General features: G+C 49.0%; 1 protein-coding gene across 1 annotated transcript; it reads left to right on the plus strand.

Moving 5' to 3' along the window:
* Positions 1-585: 585 nt before the first annotated feature.
* On the plus strand, positions 586-21,015 carry LOC147233670 (target of Nesh-SH3-like). The gene is made up of 18 exons (XM_086148685.1): positions 586-855; positions 3,680-3,859; positions 5,451-5,519; positions 5,610-5,742; positions 7,998-8,179; positions 11,259-11,311; positions 12,372-12,402; positions 15,972-16,037; positions 17,007-17,075; positions 17,154-17,270; positions 17,390-17,479; positions 17,550-17,759; positions 17,902-18,007; positions 18,130-18,209; positions 18,417-18,446; positions 18,523-18,687; positions 18,758-18,880; positions 19,125-21,015. The coding sequence occupies exons 1-18, from the start codon at positions 774-776 to the stop codon at positions 19,238-19,240; spliced, it is 1,902 nt and encodes a 633-aa protein (XP_086004811.1). The 5' UTR covers positions 586-773; the 3' UTR covers positions 19,241-21,015.
* The last annotated feature ends 2,392 nt before the right edge of the window (positions 21,016-23,407 follow it).

Raw genomic sequence — 23,407 nt, forward strand, 5'->3', positions numbered from 1 at the left:
CCTGCACCTCTGCAGGGGAGCCTCGGAGTCCCGCAGGACGCCGTCTGCAGATCCAGGGCCTCCTTCGCTTGTCGTCAACTAAATACTGACTGAATGACGGAGCTCAGATCCACCAGCAGAGGGCTCCTGCTCGTCCAGCAAGTGAAGAGGACTTTCTGTTCACACGTTCCCTTTTTTGTATCTCTTTTGATTCAGATAGAGGAGGTTTTTTAAGACCGACCGCTTTGCCGATTTCACGGCCATTTTTTCAACAACCATTTCAAATGATTCCAGTTTCTTGAAGAAAAATGAAATCTAATGATCTGACAAAAGAAAGAAAATGACAAGCAAATTATTCCAAAACAAATAAAACTTTGCTTTAATGAAAATCATCATAATAATTATGATGATGATGATTATTATTATTCTAGCGTTAAAAGTCTGTATGAAACTTTAGGAGATGTTGTTGATGCTGTGCGTGGGGCCCTCTGCAGCCAACATCTGCAGCAGGGTAAAGCAACAGAGGGAGGAGGTCGTCCGGGGGTGTGTGATGTCACCTGGCCACACCTCCCTTCAGAGGCTATAGATGCCGAGGTGGTGGTGGTGGTCCTCTCCACACGGAGGAGATCCTGCGGCTGGACAAGTCCTGAGAGAACTTGGTGAAGTTGTGCAGCTGGCGGTCACTCCTCTTCCCCTCTCTTGCCATCACTGACATCCACCTCGTCCTCTTCGTCCACCTCGTCCTCCTCGTCCTCCTCGTCCTCCTCGTCCTCTCCCAGACGCCGGCCGAGGTCATGGCTTCCCCTCTCCTCCCCCTCCTGCTGCTGCTGGCTTGGACGACGGCTCTCCGCTGCATCGATGCAAAGACGACCAGAGGCAAGTGCAACATCTGTTTGTTTCGCCGGGAAGGACAAGAAGGATAGACGTGTCGAGCTGAGAAGTAGAAACCAATATTGATACGTATAATAAATGACAAAGTAAATGCCTTCGTATCAGAGTATCATTGGCAGGATACAAATGCTGGCGTTGAAAAGTGTTGAAATGCAGGCTGCCTTGCATAAGGTCACAAATAAAAAGGAATTAAGTGAGTTAAAAACTGGCAGCGTGCAGAACTGAGCAAGCTCGGATGTTTCAATTACATTTTAAATGAGATCATATTTGTATTTAATATTCCAGGTAATTCAACACTTGCATTAATGAAACTTTGACAGATTGATGGAATGATGATGTCTAGAATGGGGTATGAAATAAATATAATAGGGATGGAATTAAAGATTAGAATTCAGAGAAAAAAGAAAGGCTTGGAGGACCTGCTCGTGATAATAATGATGTTATTACATGATATTAAGACGCTGAATGAACGAGTTAAGCGGGCACGTTCTGGAGTCTGGTTTTGGCCGTGGCAGGTGCTGCCCGAAGGGGCGGAGCTTTGTCATGATGTAACCTGACTTTCCCGCCCGCTGGGGTGATTATGTAAGATGATAAAGTCCCCGTGGTCGAACATTCACATCTGGTCTGCTCCTGAAATATTTCAGGACAGTGATGGCGGCGACCTCTGTAATTAAATAAAAACGCGAATCGATGAAAAACGGTGCCGCAGAGGCCGAAAACCTGATCCTGCACATCGAGCGGTTCAGAGCGACAATTTACCACCAAAATATCCAAAGAGTGTGGATTGAGATACATGACGCATCTCCTTTCTGTGCATCAGACAAGAAATCACTTAAAAATGACAGACATGGACATACTGTGCATGCATTGAGTGGCGGCGCGCAGGCGCGGGTGAAAAGAAATGCATTTGAAGCGCGGCTGCACAAACAGATGGCGGGAAACGCAGGCGTCAAAGAGAAACGCTCACCTGACCGGCGTCCGCTTTAAGATAAGAAGGGGAGTTCGTTTGTGTCGGGTTTCACCGGGTTTGTTTTCTTCTCCAATGATAAAAATTAGAACCCCTCCCATCCAAGCTAGTAAAAGCGGCGGCAGCTGGTTCGGCGCGCAGATGAAAGCGCCTTCGCCGTGTTTATGACCACGGCGACATCCAGAAACCTACTCGTCTGTCATTCCTTGAAACATAATGAGGTTTTACTGCCTCCCGGCAGCTGATTTCAGACATTAACTGCTCCACAACGTTCGTCTGCACCGAGAAGGACAGGAGCTAAAATGAAGGTTCCATGTACTTCGTGCACTTTGCGTGCACCCGATGGAAACCGTCGACGTCTTTGAGGTTAAACTCGTGCGATCTTAACATTGTGTTGACTCCCCTCGTCCTACGCGTCAAAAATGACCCATAAGACAATCTTTGTACCCTAGTGGTGCACAGCATAAACAAAAAAGAAGTATCACTTTTCTAATCATGGGGTCTCTTTAGGAAAAGTCATAAAATTTCAAGTTGGAAAAAAATAGGGGAAGGTGTTTTTTCCACACTAAACGTGGTAGTGGGTCACTTTTGACCCGCAAGGCAACACAAGGGTTAAATCTTTGACAATCCGCACAAGCGGGGAGTGTTTATTTTTTTTATAAATCTATATTAGTAACGTATCACGAGTAGTGGCTGTTATTACCTTATCTAAAGACAGAACACTCATAATATTATTCCAAAAATCACAATTCTTGACAGAAACGTGAAATTGAAAAATACCAATAATGGTGCCGGGCGCGACTAGTAAGAATCGATCGAATCGAACCGCCTGCTGGAAAAAAGAGTTGTCCAAAGGGGGAGACAAAGAGTTTAAATCTTGTTTCGGTAGCATCACATTTCACCAAAGAAAAGCATGGGGAGAGAAAGAGTTATTTGTAAAGTCTGCGCTTGAGACGAACACGTGAATGACTTTCTGCATCCCTTCACACCGAGTGCGAAGAGGCCCCAGGTGCTGCTTGTCGCTGGCGCTTTGACAGAGTCAAGTATCAGCAGCTTGTTTTGACAGTGGAAGTGGATAAACCGCCATGTCTTCCCGACGGAGGGACGTTTCCTTTCATGTGTTTTACATCAGCCAAGAATGGAGCTGCAGGACTCGACTCGCCGCGGCAATCCTCCGAGCAAACATCCTGACAAACATTCAGTGGAAAATCTCCTTCTCCGGAGGAACATGCCGCTGCCGGCCACCAAGCCCAATTACTGCTGACTATCAGCTGGAATAAGAAGCTCCTTTCATTCCCTCACCTCCCCGCTTCAGCTGTTAGCTGCACACACCCGACGCAAAGCTACGAGCTATAGCAAGCTAGCTGAACTTGAGCCTCAAATGCACGTCCGCACATACGCGCATGCGCGCACACGTGCACGTACGCCCGTGCACACGAGATGAAAAGCCAGTACTGCTTGACGACCGTAGACACCGTTTGGAAAAGAATGATTGGATTCGCCGATCGTCAGCCTTTAATGTACGCTACCATTAGCTTGACATGCTATCAGCTGGTGCCAAAAAGCCCGTGATGTATTTTGCATTAATATCTGAGTTTGACCAACCCCAGGAATATTAGCCTTGTCTTGGAGTCTACGATGAGTTTAAATCTATTTGAGTGTCTTTCCATTATTTTTCAAACGGTTTATTCAAACAGGATTTCAAAACTCCATTCACGCGGTGAAGCAACAAGGCCGGCCGGAGAGGAGAATCCGGAGTCGTGGCTTCGACCTCACCTGGAATCACTCTGAAATGAGGAACCAGATCAAGTTTGATCAAGTCTCGTTATTCTCTCTTCTCAGTGCGCCGCCAGAGCATGAAGGTTCAGATCAACGCCACCGGGGACACCATCGTGATGAAGTTCGTGCGTCCCAGTCCGGACGTAAAGCTGGAAGGTTACATTCTCGGATACGGCGGCAGCTTGTTCTCCAAACAGTTCATCCCGATTCCCGAAAACGGGAATCCTTACGAAGCCGAGATGGGTGAGGAAAAAATGTTATTTAGCGTAATCTTGATTGCAATAAAATATCAAACACCACTTACTTTCCTTTAGATAGTCATTTATCACAACATGGAGGTTTAAATAAACTCCACTGCTTGACGTCGCTTCACAAATTCATGGGTAACATTGTGATGTATGTCGGGGGCAGATGTAGCCCGGTTGGCGATACGAAGGTCTCCCGTTGGGTTCTCCAGCTCCTCCTCGCTGCATCTCAAAGTGTATTCGTCAAGACGCCGAGGCCCGGATGCTTCCGGCGCCGCTTAGCTCCGCCCGGCGGCTGCGTCCCCGTCGGGCGTCGGCCGACGGCCGAATGCCGTGAAACGAGACGCCGGGCGACATTTCAAACGTACGCAATGTCACTTTGTCATTCGAACGCGCATCATCAAATACTGATCCCTCAGTTTTCTTAGATACGATCAAATCATCGAAACAAAATCGAAACAGTTCGGCCGGTCGGTTGACCTCCCGACCCTCGACGAGCCGTTGGATCTCGGTCGCCCCGGGCAACAGATTCCTTCTCAGAGAAAAGCCAGGCGTGAGAAGCTGAGTTGGAGCAGGTGTGTAAGATCGGGTTTCTGGATGAAATGTTCTGGAGTAGCTTTAGCAGAGCAGCAGAACCTTGTCCTTCATCACCAGCCAGTCCTTTTTTTCCCTTCATAGTTTGGCCACTGCTTGTTGATGATAAGACATTTTGCCACGATCCCCGTTCTGGACTCCAGGGAAACGGAGAGACGGAAGACATTGTCAGAGTTTGAAAATATTAGGCCAACATCCAGAGCTGATCCTTCCCATTGCCAGTCTGAGGAGGTCCTTTGTTAAAATCTGTCAAATTTGACTGGAGTTTGGTTCACACCTTCTAATCATGTCTCCAAACGTAGCGGGACATTGAGTTTAGCGTAAGCATCAAGGAAACACACCAAAACTGGTCAAAAAGCAGGAATCTATTTCTCAAATGTTCCATTGTGTGCTGCCTACGTTAAACCATCTTTTCTGCAATACTTTATGGATAGAAAGAGGTTTTACGCCGATTGAAAGGCTGCATTTGTGAAAACTAAACGCAGCGACGCGCTGCACGTAAGCAGCGTTTATCTTGGGTTGATTTGGATCAACACAAGCTACTATCCTTTCCAGAGCTCCAGGTGTGTGCAGGACTGTGTGATTCTGTGTGTTAGTGTTTGTGTTTGGCGGGGGGGGGAAAGCATCATGCTTCATTGGAAACAAAAGGAACAGAAGATTACAACTTTCCATCCTTCTCATTTAACCAATTCTACTCAAGGACAGTTCTGGACTACATGGAGCTCAGAACGGAAAATAAATGCAAGGACACTGCTTTGGCATCATGGGGAAACTGAAAAACAATAGATAAGTAATGATGATATTCATTCCTTCGGATCGATCCGAATATTGGGGAAAGTCTTGCATTTCGAAAAAAAATAAAATATTCAAAGTTTGTCGTATCAAAATCCAAGGATGTTCCTCATTTCTAAATGAAAGCAAAAACAAGCAACAGATTTTCATGCCGTTCGGGCTCTTAGTACGTCGATCCGGCCTCACCTTTGACCCCCTTCCAGATGCTGAGCCCAAGTACCTGGTGGCCGTCCAGCCCATCCCGGTCAACGACGTGAAGAAGCACTGCACGGGTACGAAGACGCCTCAGCATCTCCTGCTGACATGCAGAGCGAGAGCGAGAGCGAGAGCGAGGTCTCACCGCCTTTCTGTCCGCCACGCAGGGAAAGTGAACCTGGAGCTGCCGCTGCACCTGGTCATCGACTCGGTCGGCCCCACCGCCGTCCTGCTGTCCTGGGGAAACCACCTGAAGACGCCTTACGATGGAGACATCCTCAACCACTGCCTGGAAGACGGGTGAGTGCCTCGCCTTCACGGAGGCCCAGACAGACACCGGTAGCTTCAGCTCTACGTCTGCTTCACCAAAATCAGTGGAAACAGATGATGAGCTTACAATCTATATTTATTCAAATCGGTGGTGCCGGGAATGCAAATGTCACCGGACATTAAAACGGTTCTACATTTCTAAACACTTCAACGAATGAATCCCGGCGAAGTCTAAACCACGCTGAAAATTCATGGTTACAGCGACGAGATTCACCAAGCCAAGTCAGTGTGACAAACGCACCATTTTAGTGTAAAATGAGACCAAGATAAATGCTTTTTCTTCGAACGCAAAGCCATCAAAATCCAGCCGCATCGAACAAGAACGATCATAAGGCAAAGAACATTTTCCAGTCGTTCCGATCGGACCGTTTACATGTTGAGTGAATCCAGGCGGCGCCACCTTTGGAATATAAACAGACGCAACATTTCCCATTGAGCAAATGCTTAGCGACGTGCATGAGTAAAAACTGCCTTCTATCGGGCAAAAACCTGGATAGGAGCCGGCTCGGGTGGCTCGGTATTCTCGAGCCGTCGGGGTAAAAGGGAAGAGAGAGCGGGAGTTCAGACGGAGGACGTGGAGGCGACCTGACCAAGCTACAATAATCCAGGCTGGAAGAGATGAATTCATTTTTCTGCATCTTTTATACACAGAATATGCCTGACGTTCAGCGAACACCACCGGTCTTAGAAGACATTCCTGATGTCTGTTTTATGCAGGAGCTCAGTGATAAAAAGAGTCAAAGGTAACGCCCAGGTTTCATAAGGTCATGCTGGAGGTCAGTGTAGCTCCATCCGTCGTAGCGACAATAGATCCTGAGCCAAGGGTTGCCGGCGGTGTTTGGCTGATTTCCGCTTTGTTTGAGTCGAGCAACAAATCATTGGCGGTCATCCAGTATTTTTTTTTTTTTATATTTTCCATGTTCAGATTTTGTTATTTCCTCCTGGGAAATTGTTCTCTGCATTTAAACAATGAGCATTAGGCAGCCATTGAGCGGCGCCCAGGGAGGCGGCAGGGTGCCAAGCAACTTCAGCAGGGAATATTTGCTCAAATGGAGCCACGCCGACATTTGTACGTCTTTAAGTCATGTCGCCTGCTCGGTCAACCCTTCGGTGAGATAGACACAACCGGGTGTCATCTGCATAGAAGTGGATATTTAGGCTCAGCGCTCCTCCATAAGATTACCTGAAGGAAGCATGAAAAGTATTGGACCAAGCACAGAACCTGGCTGAAGGTCCGGAGCGCTCGCTGAACCAGGACACCTCGCATCTGTTTACAAACAGAGATCTCTCACGTAGGTAGCATGCAAATTAAATATTCCAGTCTCTTTCCAAAGAGTTGAAGCTCACGTGAGGCAGTCGGCAGCTCATTTGTAAATTTTACCAATGCATATCACGGTGAGATGGCAGATGCTACCAATGGACTTCGGTGCAACGATGCGTCCCATCGGGAGAATGGAAAACTTCAAATAGCTATTTTTGATTAAGAAAGTCATGTATGATTTGCAACAAGAATCTTAAAGAGAAATGAGAAGTTAGAGAAGGTCTTTTTCCACTAAAGCATCTGTTCCAACAGTGGGCTGTTTCATGTTTTACTAGTTTTGGATTGTCTGTTTGCAGGTTCTTCTGAATTACTCTGAAATTCAAGGGAAATGGTTGATTCAGAGATTTGCGATGCCTTTAATGGAATTACTGGATTGATTGTTTATCACCAATTATTACTGCAGGTACCTTAAAGTTCTATTGGGATAAAATTGCCCCAAAATGACTGAATTTTGTTGGAAGTGTATCTTCCTCTGACACTTGGTAGACAAAGGTTAGCTTTGCAAAAAATGATGCGCTGTCGGTACAAGTGGACAAATTTCTCCATTTGACTTTCATGAGAAAGCCCCAGCGGCAAAATATCTATTGGAACATTCACCTATTTGTTGTTTTGCAATAAGTTGTTCCAGATCGGATCCTCAGCTGCAAGTAAATCTTTAACAGCTTGTTTCTGTGTTCAGTTGTTCCATAACATCCTTAACATCCTCTTTCTGCTGCTGCTGAATCAGCTTCTGTCTCCACCAGCTCATCAACAGCTACTTCTTTATTATTGATCAAGTTGTGTACAGTTGCTGTTTCAAAGTATTTCCTTCAGAAATACCTGCATGTCACAGAAGAAGAGCCAGACTAGAGGACGGAGGCCTCGGGGAACTGGTTTGGTTTATTGTTTTCTTCGTCCCCCTCAGATTCTACACCATCCGTTACCGGGAGAGAAACAAGAAGTGGATCTACCAGACCTGCCCGACCCGTGACACAGTCATCAGCAACCTGAAGCCTGACACCGCCTACGAGTTCGGCGTTCGTTCCAACAAAGACAGTCGATTCAGCACGTGGAGCAAACCAGTCGTTCACAACACCAACCTGGGCAGTAAGAAGCTACTTTAACGTTTCATCATTTGTTATAAACATTCGTACCGATTTCTCAGAGCCGATGGTTGGACGCACGTATTGTTTGATGGTCAACGGCAAAAAAGGCTTCGTAGATTAATGAAGGCAGTCCTTCAAAAATGTTCAGACAAACAGGTTTGAATAACTTGAGATGAGTCAGACTGCTGAGGAACTGTCCGTCTCTGGAAGGAGACGGAGATAAACAACAAACAAGACAGAAGTCGCAAAAATATGTACGAAACGCCATGAGAATATAAATCACTGCGTACCGTTATGGAGATAGCGTTGGTTTTCCACCGGAAAGGATGAACTCGGAGGGTCAACCTTGGACCTGCGCTGATTCCCCGGCTGCTAGCTGCAGCTGCATTTAGCATGTCCTGCGCTCCGGGCAGCCTGTAAATGAAAGTCCTCTTCAGAGTTAGCGAGGAGCACTGCGATGAGTGCGAGTCCTTCTGCATCAGGATCAACGTCTGATCCTCCTTTAACCGACCACCTCCAGCCCTCGGAGGTTCACCCAGAACAGAAGTGCCTGCCTGAAGCCGCTTTGCTGCTGCCCGGGGCGACTGCTACACTGAGAATGGTGATGCTACCATTTAATTCCTGAAAGACTTCCAGAGATGCGCTCCAGACGTTCCACCTTGTCAGTCCAATCCCGTTGGGTTCTGGGAAAACCCAGGCATTTATATAAGCTGGACACCCAGCTTGTGCTCTAGTGTCAGGAGACGGTGTGAATGCTGGCAGAAATTCATCACCATCTCACAGATTTTGTCCTTCACGAATCTGGAAGCCGACCTCGGAGTCTGGGATCTAAAGTCCTGGTCGATGAAGAGTCATCAGAAAGTTTCAGTGGTTGGCATGTAAGTATGTTATGAGAGAAGTCTGCAGGGTTTGGGCCGGACAGAAATGTAAAAAGAACTGCTCCTGACCCTCGGGCGACCATCTCAAACATGGATTCCCGTGTTTCGGTATAGTCTTGGATCCGGGTCCATCAGGATTGCTTCCCACAGCGGTGGTGTTTTCAGCCAGACTTTGGCAAGTCTGGCTGAAAGTGTGCAGATGGGCCGAGTAAGACCTCGTCACGGCTTCAGGGTTCTGATCTGTCAGCCGCTTGAAGCTCAGAGGTTTTAATCCTTGCGGCGCGAGATGGTTATCAGGCCCGTCTCGCCGCTGCTGATCTGCTGTCGTCCACCTTCCCTTCCCTGATCTTGTCTTATAACGTGTATCCGTTGGCTCGCCTCGATTTGCCGACATGAAAAAATACACATTTTTTCATGCCAAGAGAGTTTTTGTCAGCTTCCAGATGTGTTGGGAAAAGTGCAACTGGTGTCGAGGTCGTCTCTGTTCCAGACCTTCAGAGAATCTAAGATTCCTCCCAAAGAGCCGCATTGAAAAGGTCCTCGAGAGCCTCATTGGTCTCTTTGGACCGACCGTCCTTTCAGGAGACAACTGGCCTCCTGCCTCTGTGCCGGCCAGCATTTTGTGCACCGGCAGGAGACAAAGTAGTTGCTGGTCTGATCTACCAAGCAGGAGGTGGAAGATCAGACCTCCTTCACGCTGGCATACAAGCCGCCCTGTCACGATGTGCTGGGGCGGACTCGAGCAGGGAACCACACTTCGGGACAGAGATGGGTGGAAAGCGCTTTTAATTGGGTGAAGTTGCAGACTGGACGGTTTGCAGACTGGCCGAGATGCAGACAGAACGGCAGAAGCTGGGCCTTAACAGTTCGGGTTGCAGACGGGACGAGACGGGTTGCAGACGGGACGAGACGGGTTGCAGACGGGACGAGACGGGTTGCAGACGGGACGAGACGGGTTGCAGACGGGACGAGACGGGTTGCAGACGGGACGAGACGGGTTGCAGACTGGACGGCAGAGGCTGGGCCTTAACAGTTCGGATTGCAGACTGGACGAGTTGCAGACGGGACGAGACGAGTTGCAGACGGGACGAGACGAGTTGCAGACGGGACGAGACGAGTTGCAGACGGGACGAGACGAGTTGCAGACGGGACGAGACGAGTTGCAGACGGGACGAGACGAGTTGCAGACTGGACGGCAGAGGCTGGGCCTTAACAGTTCGGATTGCAGACTGGACGAGTTGCAGACGGGACAAGACGAGTTGCAGACTGGACGAGACGGGTTGCAGACTGGACGAGACGGGTTGCAGACTGGACGAGACGGGTTGCAGACTGGACGAGACGGGTTGCAGACTGGACGAGACGGGTTGCAGACTGGACGAGACGGGTTGCAGACTGGACGGCAGAGGCTGGGCCTTAACAGTTCGGATTGCAGACTGGACGAGTTGCAGACGGGACGAGACGAGTTGCAGACGGGACGAGACGAGTTGCAGACGGGACGAGACGAGTTGCAGACGGGACGAGACGAGTTGCAGACGGGACGAGACGAGTTGCAGACGGGACGAGACGAGTTGCAGACGGGACGAGACGAGTTGCAGACTGGACGGCAGAGGCTGGGCCTTAACAGTTCGGATTGCAGACTGGACGAGTTGCAGACGGGACGGGTTGCAGACGGGACAAGACGAGTTGCAGACTAGACGAGTACAGGTTGCAGACCGGACTGGACGAGACGAGTTGCAGACTGAACGGCAGAGGCTGGGCCTCAACAGTACGGGTTGCGGGAGGGAACAGAGGTCACGCCGGCCGTCTGGGCCCGGCCGTGACTCGAGAAGGGAAGTCACACCTGGGGTCCGGTCATAGCAGGGGTGAGGTCCGGGTCGTGGCAGGGGTGAGGTCCGGGTCGTGGCAGGGTCCCACAGTAATCCATGAAGACCACAATCCCCCAGCGCCAGGCAGAGAGTGCCGCTGCCCTTTATAGGGATCTCGATTAGCGGCATCTGCTGCAGCTGGCGCAGATTACAACGGGGATCAGCTGTGAACCCTGACACGCCCAGAGAAGTTGACATTGTGACACGATGGAAGTGAATCCAAACATGTGTGTTCCTGATTCAGTTACTGGTTTGCATCTCCAAGGAGTCACTCTGATGTGTTTTGCGTCGGTGTCATCAAGCTCTGCATACTCCTGGTTTCTTCTCTGTATTTTAGACAAGAGCCTGCAGAAGTCATTCAAGCTGCGCAACCCTCTGGCAAAGCCGCTGGTACGCAACTCATCCATCCCTGCCTCTACATTCACAGAAAACACACATTTCTGCAAATTTCACTCTAGGAAAGATCACAAACACAGTCTTGGTTCATATTTTGCGGATTTAAAGTTCTTCTTCTTCTCCCTTGGGCTTTTCCCTTCAGGGTCTCCACAGCCAATCCACCTTCTCCATCTCACCCTGTTCTCTGGATCCTCCTCTCTCACACCAGCTACCTTCATATCTTCTCTCACCACCTCCATCTTTCTTCTTCCTCTGGACCTCTGATTCCAGCATCTGTCTACCCATAGATTCACTGTGATGACCCAACCATCTTTGTCTCCAAAACATCTACCATGTGTCGTCCCTCTGATGGGCTCCTTCCTGATCTTCTCCCTCCTGGTCGCTCCCAAAGAGAACCTCAGCATCTTCATCTCTGGGACCTCCAGCTCTGCCTGCTGTCTTTCAATCATTGTCAGTGTTTGTAGATCATCTCCCCACCGTCTCCTCCACCTCTCCTTTCCTTCTGGCTGATGTTCTTCTATCTCTTGGTACCCCTGACACTTTTCTCCATCCGTTCCGACCTGCTTGGACCCGTCTCTTCACCTCTTCTCCACGCTCTCCTACCCTCTGGACTGTGGATTTAAAGTTCTAACAGAGTGAAAAGAATGAGCTTCAGATGAAGCGAGCAGCGTAGAAATGTTTCCTCAGAAGTGATCAGAACCAAAAACTCTCTGAAGGCCTGGATCTCTAGCAGTGCCAAGTGCCTTCTTTCTCTCTTTGCTCATTTGGTGTATTTGTCCAGTAAGATTAGACTTTCCTGTTTTTCTCCATTATTCCGTTCTTCAACAAACCTACTGAGAAGGATGTGTGTGGCTCGCATGATTGTGTAGGGATCGTTCAAAGAACCCCAAAAAAGGAAACCATTCTTCCCAGATACCAACCACTGACAAACACTCTAGAAACTATTCGGCAACAATAATGTTAGATAAGGAATGAATGATGCCATTTTTGCTCCTATTAATTGTGAATGAAAGTCTGCTGCATCTGACAGAATTTTTTTTTTTTTTTGTTTCAGAAACCTCTTGGCCTCTTTCCTCCTCGTCACGGTAAGAAACTTGTCCGGGCAACGATTGGTTACTTCTGCTCCAAGTTACTGAGGGATTCTGTCAGGTGGGCCCAGGGCAGTGCATGTTCCATCCCGCTGCTCCCGTCCTGAAGAGCAAGGAACTTCATTGGAAGCCCGGGTCGAGATGTTGCACCAGGTCCACACAAGTCTCGGTCAAAAACATCACATTCGGGGGGAAAGAATGAATTTAGCGACGGGTTCATCGGAAACATGGAAACGGCGAAAGGAATCGTTTCTGTATTTTTTAATGGTTATCAATCGATGAACGATATATAGTTCCTTTCGGGTGAAATGAAGGGAAGTGAGGTTAGTCACAGCAACCAGGAGAGAATTTCTCAAGTCAGAATCTGGAGACTGAAAACGTGAGATCCACTGAACGGCCAAACGGTAGTTTGGCCGTTTAAGTTCATCCAGCTTGAACTGTATTTATTTCCTGGTCAAAGTTTTCACGTCCCACGATTTATCACTTTTCCAGCTCTTGATAACGGGACTCGTTCTCGCTCCGTCTCCGTTCGCTAACCCGGGTTTCCCTGCAGCGTCACGTCTCGCTCTTCTTCTCCTTCTTTTCCTTCTCTAGTTCTTCTTTTTCTTCTTTTTCTTCTTCTCCCCCTACTTTCCTCCGAGTAGCCGTCCTCGCCCCTCCGCCGTCGCCCCTGACGACGGCCCCCTCCGATCATCGCAAAAACCCGGCGCTCGGTAATGTTTTATTTGTTTTGCTCTTCGCCGCTGAGCCGGGAGTTTGCGGCCGCTCCGATTTGCAGCGCTAACTCGCCGCAGGAAGGTTCCTGGTTCGATAACAACCGGGGCCTTTCTTCGTCTCTGCGCTTTCTTCATTTTTTCCCGATGATCAAATGACGCTTTAAGCGAATACAAGAATCTAAATTGCCCGGTGAGCGAGAGTTCTGCCCCCTGTGATCTTCTGGAGGCCGATCCGGCGTTTGCCTCCCGGCGCGCCCAGAATCATCTGGAACTCGCTCGGATCCACCGCCACCCTCAGCCTGGGAGGGGCCGCATGCACGATGGATGAATCACTTGCTTTCATTGACAAGTTCAAAACATCCTGGTCGGATTTCATTACGGGTCGGATTGATAAGGCTGGACGCCAGTCCTCCAACACAGACCCTCATTTAGAACAGAAATGAAAAGAGGTCAAAGAATCTGACCCAGTACAACTCTCTTTAAATGGCGCTAGAAAAAGTGAGTACATTTGATTTTGAGGAGCAAACATCTAACCTGAAAGCCAGGCCGGTCATTCAGGAAACGCTGAAAAACGGAGGCTTTTACACCCGATGGTTTTCCAAAGGAAAGACGCTTCACATCTATAATGAGGGATTTCTCTCTTTTGTCCTTGTTTGTCTTGCTTGTATTTTGTTTCTTTCTGACGTTTACATTTACAATGATTATATTTTTGCAGTTCATGCGATCATGAGCTGCCAAATACTCAAGAACATTTTCAAGCTCTCAAAACTTTGGTTTTCCGAATGAGTCTCGGCTCTGACTGAAGACGGGAACGTAATGAAAGCCGTGGCGGCCCTGGTGAGGCCTTTCTGCCCACGACCAACATAATCACTCAAAGATCGACTCCACATTAAGAGCTAAACTATTCTAAGCCCGTCAAAACGGTTACAGAAAATGACGAGATCCCGATCAAGGTTCTTGTTCGTGGTTGAAGAAAATGAGATGTAAAGTTTCCGCTTCGGTTAAATAAACAACAATTTTGGCCTTAAATTGCGGCAATAACAAAGGTTTAAAGTGAAAGTAGATCCGAGCGGTCATCCTCGGCTTTCAGTCCAGATGTAAAGCAAACTAGGGGCCGTCCTGGGCATGTATCCTGCCGACCATCCCTCCATCCATCCTACCGATCATCCCTCCGTCCATCCCTCCGTCCATCCCGCTATCCATTCCACTCTCAAAAAACCTCTGACTCTCATTTGCCCTTTGGGTCGGGGGCAGAATCACACTGATGCTCCCAGAGTTTGGTTTTTGGCTGAAAAGCTCCAACAGCAAGATCCATGTAGACTCCAGAAATATGCAAAAAGATTCACTGTCGGGGGGAAATATGAATCTTTCTAGTTTCACATTTTGAGATGGTCGGTTGTTAGCGGTTGTTAGCGGTTGTCAGCGGTTGTTAGCGGTTGTTAGCGGTGGTTAGCGGTGGTTAGCGGTCTTTCAATTGTTTTAGTTGTTTTATTTCATCTTATTAATCTTTTTTCTTCTTATTGTTTGAGCGTTTCGCAAACAAACACTCACATTTGACCGATATTCATAAATTTCCCATTGCAGAGAACATGTCATCCCTAACCAATGCTACTGTTTAAGCTCCTGCAAAGAAAGCCGACATGACATCAGGAAAAAGAGGCTTGGGATGTTGATTCCTTGCTTTCAATGCTGATTATCAGCTGTCCGTCATTTCATTATTTTTAATTTTTTTTACTTTTGAAAATAAACTAGCTTTAGCCTTCAGGGAAAGTGTCGCTATCGTGTCCAAGCTTTCATTCGACGGGACAGAAAACAAGCAGACACGTAACAGCTGCACCTCCAAACTCCGCTTGTTCTGTGACCGAGCTCGAAACTCTATTCGCTCGTACGTTGAAAAAAATGCACCCGTTAAAATGACTTTAAATGCTACTGATCCGTTCCCGTGTTTTGTGAAGTCTTTTTCAATAGGAAAAATGTACTTTATATTTGAAATATAATGTCTGAAAAATAATAATAGATGATAAAAGGGAGGTTGGGGGTGCTTTTCATTTCAGGCTCCACCGCTGAACTCAGCTCGCGACACACTTGATGCTACAGGCTATGGCTAAATTTAACGCGCACACTATTCTACACTTCATTTAGCAACAGAGCGAATGCCCGTCTTTTTAAAACCGTGGTACCGAAGGACCGGCTTCGAGCGACTCGTCCGATGACTCGTCCGCCGCACCGAATCCCCGCCAACGTCTCGTGCGCAGAAGATACGACCTGGACTCGTATCACAGTTGCAAAAAGAGCGACTGAGCGACAAATGAGTCCCTCATAAGTCGAGGTTTCTCTTTGATTTGCAAAGAGTGAAAATTCATCCCCGGATTCTCGGCCAAGGGAGCCAAACACATCGTCTGACTTTCCTTTCGGTCCAGCAGGGTCGGTCCTTTCCTTTTCACGGCCTTCGGTGACTCGGAGGACGATCGTGTCCCGCTGGAGTCTTAAGATGACGTTTCCGTCCGGCTTCTCCCGTCCGTCTGCTTTTCTTTTTATTTGCCTCCAGGTTTCCGTCCCGAGGGACGTCCCGGCCTTTTCCTCGCCTCGGCTTCCACGTCCTCGTCGGCGTGAATCATCTTTTGCCGTCGACGTCTCGGAGACGTTTTACCGTCCGGATCTTCCGGTCCCGCTTTGGCACCTTCACTTTCAATCGTCCGTCTCTGCTCCCTTGGCTCTCACCAGAACCTCCTCTTTCTCCGCTAACCTTCCACCGAGTCCACGACGATGTTTCCGGTTCCGCGTGTTCGATGCTCAAAGGGTGAGGCTCAACCGACACATTTTTTGATTAAAAAAATTCTCTCCCCACAGTGAGCGGACAGAGTCATCGCGGCGTTTCCCTGCCCAGACCTGCCGTCTGGCCCGGAGCTCGCTTGGGTAACGGCCTCCGCTCTGCCTCGCTCTGCCTCGCTCTGCCTCGCTCTGCCTCGCTCTGCCTCGCTCTCTTCTGCACACGCAAACTTTAGGCTTTTGCTTTCAGGAAGATAATCAGATCAGGACCTGAATCTGCTTCTAGGCTCTGAGCCCACAGCCGCCTCCTGGTGAAACAATATTTGTAGCATGTGATTCCTCTGCACCTCCTGCATCTGAACACAACTAAAGATAATCCTCTTCATTTCTCTTTTGGGCTGAAGTCGCTGTAAAAGCTGAAATATCCCTTATTCTTATCATTTAAACATTGATGTTGAGTTCTTTTCTATTTCATGGCAGTTATTTTCTTCATTTGTAAAACGATGCTCCTGGACAATTTGTTTGGGATTTTTGATTTTTTTTTTGTTCATGTGTGATTGATGGGTCGTTTCCCCATGTAATTGACCTCATTTTCCCAAAACTAGATTTAATTTTCACAATCACATTCGCATTGCAAGTGGTTTGCCTTCGTTCCTGTTCAGGCAAAAATTCATCTGACATAGAGTCAAAAAATAAAAAAGCCATCATGTAATAACTGATATTTCAGTGTTTCCCATGTCTGAGGTGGATCCATCATCTTGCACGCCGTTTGAATGTTGATGACGGAGGATTTTTGCTGGACGAATGTGAATGAAAATCATCATCAATTCTTTCCCCTGAAGCGACACTGGACAAAATTATTTGATTTTCAACTGAATTTTTTGACACTTTCCTGTTTATTTTTCATGCTAACATTACGGCTTTTCACTGTTTGTAACTCGACCTCCCTATTTGTCACTCAGTAACTTTCATTATCGCAATGTGTAAACAACTTCTGCCTTACAGTTTTTATATTTACGCTATTTGTATTTATGAGTTAAAATTATTTTATTCAAGACATGAGTTATCTTCTGCTTAAAATACCATTTAAAGCTTTCGTTATCTGATATATTTCAGGGTCTCCGTCTCGTCCGTCGACGACCTTCAACAAGAAGCCCAACCTGGTAGGAAACCCCGTCCGGACAGGTGAGAGGACGTCTGGTGACTAGTTTAGATAACCAGTCCTGGAGGAAAAGTTCACTTGGCTCTCCTTGTTTCCTCCAGATAAGCTCGACAAACAACTGGACAAAGCTTCGGTCCTGAGTCTGAAATTCCCTCCAGCAACCGTCAAACCAACCAAACTACAACGCAAACAAACAACCGTCCCTCCGGCCACTGCGGGTACAAAGAGCGAAAAAAACCAAATAGGAGGCCGCAGAAGCGGCCTCAACTAGAGAGGAGAACTTTGGCCGTGATGTTTTGTTTGAAGAGCTTCGTTTTTGTCCTCCGTTTCCCCTCAGCGACTCGTCAGGAGACCTGGGAGGACTCGGACCTGTTCAAGCCCCAGCCGTCTTCGGACGTCGACGCCACGGGAAAGAAGCGTTATGTCGGTAAGAAACACCCAAAGGTAGAAAGAGCTCCGGGCAGAGCCTTCGTCAAACCCCTTTCCTTCGTCCGCAGCGCCGCACGTGGTCTACCAGACGGGCAAGAAGCCGGACGAACCGTGCTCCATCACCTCATCCCTCAGCTACTTCCCTGACAGTGATGCTGGCGAGGCCAACGTGACGGCGCCTCCCAAGACTCCCCCCTCCAACCTGACCGTGGTCACGGTGGAAGGGTGTCCGTCCTTCATCATCCTGGACTGGGAGAAGACCGACAACCACACCACCGGTACCTCCGCATCATCCGACTAGCCCGGTCGAAGGGTGATCGCCAAGCGCGTGTTTCGCCCGGATGCGTTTAGGAACGTCAACACGAACCCGGAGCGAGCGGGAAGTAGCTTTCGAGCTGAATCCTTCTTCTGTCTACTCAGAGTACGAAGTCATCTCGACGGCCAAGGGACCCGATGGCGAGCAGGTCTCCGTCGTGACGACCAACCAAACTCACACAGCTGTGGAGAACCTGAAGCCTGAGAGCAGGTGAGCCACCCGGGCGCCGCCTGGCGACCGACAGCATTGTTTCTGGACGCGCACGGCGCCTCCGTCGACCCGGCGCCAGGCAAACATAACACGCCGGCTAACATGCGCTCGTATGACGACAGCTATGAGTTCAAAGTGATGCCGAAGAATGACCTCGGAGCCGGACCGTCCAGCGACCCCGTGACCTTCAACACAGAGTCCGGTACTTCCAACATTCCATACCATACAAGTTGATAGTGCAAAAATGTTTGATTGGAAAGTTTTTCCACGACAGTTCAACAGCAAATGATGAGCTTCCCCACGAGCCATCAAGTTATGCACATGAGCTAAACTCATTTCACCGCGTGGAAGTTAAATTTGAAAGCGGAAAACAGTGCCGAAGGTGACGGTAGCCGATTGTGTGTTTCAGCCGACCCTCGAGTGAGCGAGAACGTGTCAGGTGAGCTGAGAGGCCGAAGCCGTCGCGCCGCCGCCCCACCGGCCGGGAAGCTGACGCCGCCTTTGTCTCGTCACAGGGAAGGACGCCATCTGGACGGAGTTCCCCTTTCGGGCCGACTCTCTCACGCACTCCGAGTGCAACGGCAAGCAGTACGTGAAGCGCACCTGGTACCGCAAGTTCGTGGGGATCCAGCTGTGCAACTCGCTGCGTTACAAAATCTACTTGAGCGACTCCCTGAACGGTGAGCGCAGAACCGGCCCGGACAGAACTCCGCGCGACTGGCCCGCTGACATTTATTTATTTCCCGGCAGGAAAATTCTTCAACATCGGCGACCAGATGGGCTTCGGTGAGGACCACTGCCAGTTTGTCGACTCTTTCCTTGACGGCCGGACCGGGAAGCAGACGAGGGCTGACCGGCTGCCCTCGGGATCTGGTGAGACGCCGGCTACGACTGAGACGAATCCTGGCCCTTTTTTTTTTTACGAAAGATCGGAGAACCTCCGCTCCGACTAACAAGTACAGATGAAAAATAGCCATCGGAATGGAGCCGCTGCGATTCGTCGCCTTCACGTGCTGTTCGAAAACCAGTCGATTCTACAAAACCTAAGCGTGAAAAGTCGTGAGGGCCGGCTCTTATTGACTCGTTTTGAAATTGAAACGTTGTTTTGTGACCGCAGGTTACTACCGAGCTGTGCGGCAAGAGCCCGTGCACTTCGGCCAGATCGGAGGACACTCCCACATCGGCTACGTCTCGTGGTACGAGTGTGGAACGCCGATCCCCGGGAAGTGGTGAAGGCGTCGCCGCCATCGTGCCATTACTTGTACAGGATGTCCTCGTTCAGAAGGCCGACCTTCACGTTACGAGGATGACATCAGATGATTTATTTTGTTATATTCTGGGAAGCTGGCTCCCTGAAATACTATTTTCATAACAACCGAGAGTTTATTTTTCATAACGTTTCAAACTCTTCCGCTCGGCCGCCGCGGGCTCTTCCCGCCTGGCACCGCACGCAACGCAATTTTATTTGAAAATGCAAAAACAAAAAACCCAAATCATCTACTTTTCCCAACAACGGACTTGAGGAGATGCAAAAATGCAAGAATTTTTCAAAAGCGTTCAAGGCAAACTGAGGCGTGAGCCGCACGGCCGCCGTGCTTCGGGAACTTCCTCAGTTGCAGGTCGCACAACAAAAAATGGTTTCGCGCGTTTCTTCGTTGGCTTCATTTTGCCGTCGGTACTTCTACGTGCACGGCGGGAAGCTAGAGGTGCGGCGCGGTGGCTCGGCAGCAGCCACAACCTGACGTAAAGACCGAACCGGCGCGTCTCCATCACGTTTCCTCGCTTGCTGATTGTGGAGCTTCGCTCCGATCCAGAGTCGAAGCTTTGCCGTCGGCGCTGTGAAGGATGTACGCGCGGCCATCGGGTTGCACGTACGTTTTGTTTATGTTCCCGCTCACGACAACCTCAAACTGAAGCCTCAGAGCAGAAAACCGACCGGCGGTCAAACTTCCCTAAACCGTGTAACTAATCGGCCGAGTGAACTGACTTTTAATGGGTGTCAGTTAATGAACTCTTCAATCCCACTGAAGAAGCAGGCGTCGTTATTTTCACCCAGGACATCAAACTAGTATTTCCAATATAGTTCCAGAGTATATTTTTTTAAAACGCCTTTTCTGTTTAAGAACAACCTCTATGAGTAAAATGTATTTTTGTAAGTTCTCTTTCTTTAACCGTTTCTGAGACGAACCGTCGCTCAATTATGCGAGAAACTTAGAAAAATGACCTCCTGAGCTGGCGATCCCAGTTCCAGAGGGAAGGCCTCTGCATACTCCGCCAGAAGCCCGAAATGGGCTCTTTTCTCGATGCGGCAAGAAAAAAAGCGCTCTTTCCGGCCGTGACACGTCATCCAGAGGTTCAGGTGTGGACCTCATGGCCGCCATCGCTGCAGCACCTTCGAACACGCTGAGAAACAACGCAGGCGTCAGACACTGAAGCCGCCGTGTTGGCGGTCTTTCCATGAGAGGATGGAGCCGCTGATCAGAACCAACAACGCTCTTCTTTGTCTGAACACATTTGACCTTTTTGTATTTGTGGCGAAGATATGGCCACCCGATGCGCTCCGGTGTCTCCGGCAAACAACCACGGGGCGCCGCTCGGCAAGAACGATGGTCGGCGCCGCGTCTCTCCGTGCCTTTCCCGATGCGCTCCATGCCTTTCATACTTCCACAAAGAAACGTCCCGGCGAGCGACGCCCCGATGGTTCCCGGAGACCGAGAGGGAAAAGAGGTCCTGCCCGTGCGACGCGTCAGGAAGGAGCGGCGAGAAGGTCCGGACGTGGACGGCGGCAGCACAATCGCACCGCTTCCCTCCGGCGGCCCCGAAAGCCAGAGCAAAGTGGCGGCTGGTGGCGGAGGATGTGCCGGCCTCGCATGGGGACCAGAAAGACGCACCGACAAAGATCATAATACCGTACCTTTAAACAGTCCACTTTGTAAAATGATGAGAATGTACGTTCACAGGATTGTTTCTGAGTTTGAATTCATTAAAAAAGAAATCTTTTTCAAATACCTCGACTCCTTGTTTCTCGGGACTTGCAGACCAGCTAACAGGCTCCGGGGTTTTTTGAAGGTTTCATCAACCGTTTAAACACAAGACATTGGTTTTAACCCTAAAAAGTACATCATCTTAACATCAACGGTGTATTTATTGTCACGTTTGAAGGAATGCTTCCTTCCTGCTTTTCGGACTATTTTTACATTCCTCTTTCTTGTCCTCTAACACCAGAACATCTCGCTTCCTCACCGGGTCTCTATTCAGCACGGAATCGGTCGAATTACTGGTGAGGGTGAGGGGAGAAAATTGGGCGGCTTTGAGAACCGGAAGAATGAACTATTTCTAAAAGGAAGTAAAGCTGATCCTCGGCGGCCTGGCGATGAGGAGATCTGCCATCCTGCCTCACGGACGCTGACGGCGGATGAAGGGCGTTTGGCGTGAACGTGCATGTTTGACCTGCTCTTGCACTCGTACTTCAGCCGCTCCACGTTCAGCGGAGCAGAAATACCAAGCGAAGTTTACTCCGTCGTCTGTAAACAGAAGAGCAAATGGTGAACCATCTCCACCTGCACCGGCGGTCGGCAACCCGCGGCTCTGAGCGGCTTGGAAAAATAAGTTATAAATATTTAATTGAAGTGTATTTCATTTGTGTTCATTCCTTTTTTTAACTTTTAGTTATAAATTGGAAGATTATTGTGATCTTGAAATATTAAATGAAATTATATTTATTATTTTTCGCCGCTCAAAATAACGTCACACTGGCGGAAGCCGGTAAAGTCCCGATGTGCAGATACTGTGCGCAGAAGTTCAGGAGCAGAAGTCCCATAAACCAGGTAAAAGAAATATTTATGAAGATATTTTGCAAATATTTATTTTTTATTGTTTACTGACACAGTGATTTTTTTCCCAATTTATTTCCAAAATTCAGGTCAAGGCTCCGCTACACGCTCTGAAAGCCCAAATCTCAAAATGACTTCATTACATAAATAAAATGTAATTTTCTCCGTAATACTTTGTGAATTTCAGAAGCAACACACTACACACTTATTTATACAAAGTGTAAAGGTAATAAAAAGCAATACATACAGTGGTACCTTTATTTTAGACGTCAAAAAGTAATTGCGGCTCCCGGTGTTTTCTTTTCCCAGGAAACCGGGTCCAAATGTCTCTTCGGGTGTTCCGGGTTGCCGCCCCCTGACCCAGATAGAGCTTTCACACCTCGCAGCTTTAAAACGCGTCACACCGCTGGGCGCTGGTGCTACAAGGTGCTCACCTGAAGACACCTCAGCGCTCAGCCAGGAGGAGCCAGGACTTGAACCTCTTCCACCATCAGCTGAGCCACAGACGCTCCATCAGTCAAGTCAGAGTTTCCTCAGCGCACCTTCCATGTGGAGCAGGTCTGGAACGAACCTGAAATGATTTACAGACACCCGGCATCCCCCGAGAGCAAGCACTGGCTGGTGGTGGTGAGGAAAAACAGTGCTTCACCAGGCAGGAGCAGGGGTCCAGGTCCGGGTCAGGGTCCGGGTCGGGGTCCAGGTCGGGGTCCGAGTCAGGGTCTGGGTCCGGGTCTGGGTCAGCGTTCACGGCACAGTCACGGCTTCAGCGTTCATAAAAGAAATCACGGTGGGCGCCGAGCTGTGCCGCCGCCGCCGCCGCCGCGGGTCGAGCGCCAGGTCGGCCGGTCGTGCCAGGAAGTCAACCATCTCTACAACTCATCTCTGTGAGCGAGCGACAAGGAGGTGACTTTTAGAATCAAAAACAGCGACAACATTAAATGTAAAGTAATTGTGACGATAAAGATGAGGTGTTGTTCACGTTCAGAAGAAGGCTTGAGGATTGAATGAAAGAGCAAGTGAGTGTGTGCAACAAAGAAGGACAAAAGCTAAAGTCGATGGTGACTCTGTTGGTAGACGGATGCTGGAACTGGAGGTCCAGAGGAAGACCAAGGAGAAGATCTATGGACGTGGTGAGAGAGGATGTGAAGGTAGTCGGTGTGAGAGAGGAGGATCCAGAGAACAGGGTGAGATGGAGAAGGTGGATTCACTGTGGAGACCCTGAAGGGGAAAGACCAAAGAGGAAGAAGAAGAAGAAGAAAATCCCACTGATTTCCCTTCAACAATATTCCCTTTTTAATAGGATAACATTCGACAGGTTTCTGCCTGATTGTGTTTTCAGGTGAGTGAACATGAAGAGCAGCCCGAGGGCGGAAGGTCTGGAGCTCTGGGGTTTCGCGGGGCGTCGAGGTGAGGCCTCAGATGGCATCAGGGTTCAAGGAGAGAAAAGAAAACAAGGACAGGAAACAGAGCGGCGGCGAGGCGTGTTATGTAACTGGTCTGCACTCCTCTTTGTCATTTCCACGTCTGACAAGCTGAATGAGGCGCCGGAGGGAAAGATCTGCACCAG

This window comes from Fistularia commersonii, chromosome 6, assembly GCF_037954325.1.
Source record: "Fistularia commersonii isolate RoL2024-O1a breed Wild chromosome 6, RoL_Fcom_v1.0, whole genome shotgun sequence".
Taxonomy (NCBI): domain Eukaryota; kingdom Metazoa; phylum Chordata; class Actinopteri; order Syngnathiformes; family Fistulariidae; genus Fistularia; species Fistularia commersonii.

Coding starts and splice junctions, on each gene's coding strand:
- LOC147233670 (XM_086148685.1), top strand. CDS start 774: ATGGCTTCCCCTCTCCTCCCCCTCCTGCTGCTGCTGGCTTGGACGACG. Junction 17,271..17,389: donor CGTCCCTCCGGCCACTGCGG/GTACAAAGAGCG, acceptor GTTTCCCCTCAG/CGACTCGTCAGGAGACCTGG. Junction 18,210..18,416: donor GACCTTCAACACAGAGTCCG/GTACTTCCAACA, acceptor TGTGTGTTTCAG/CCGACCCTCGAGTGAGCGAG.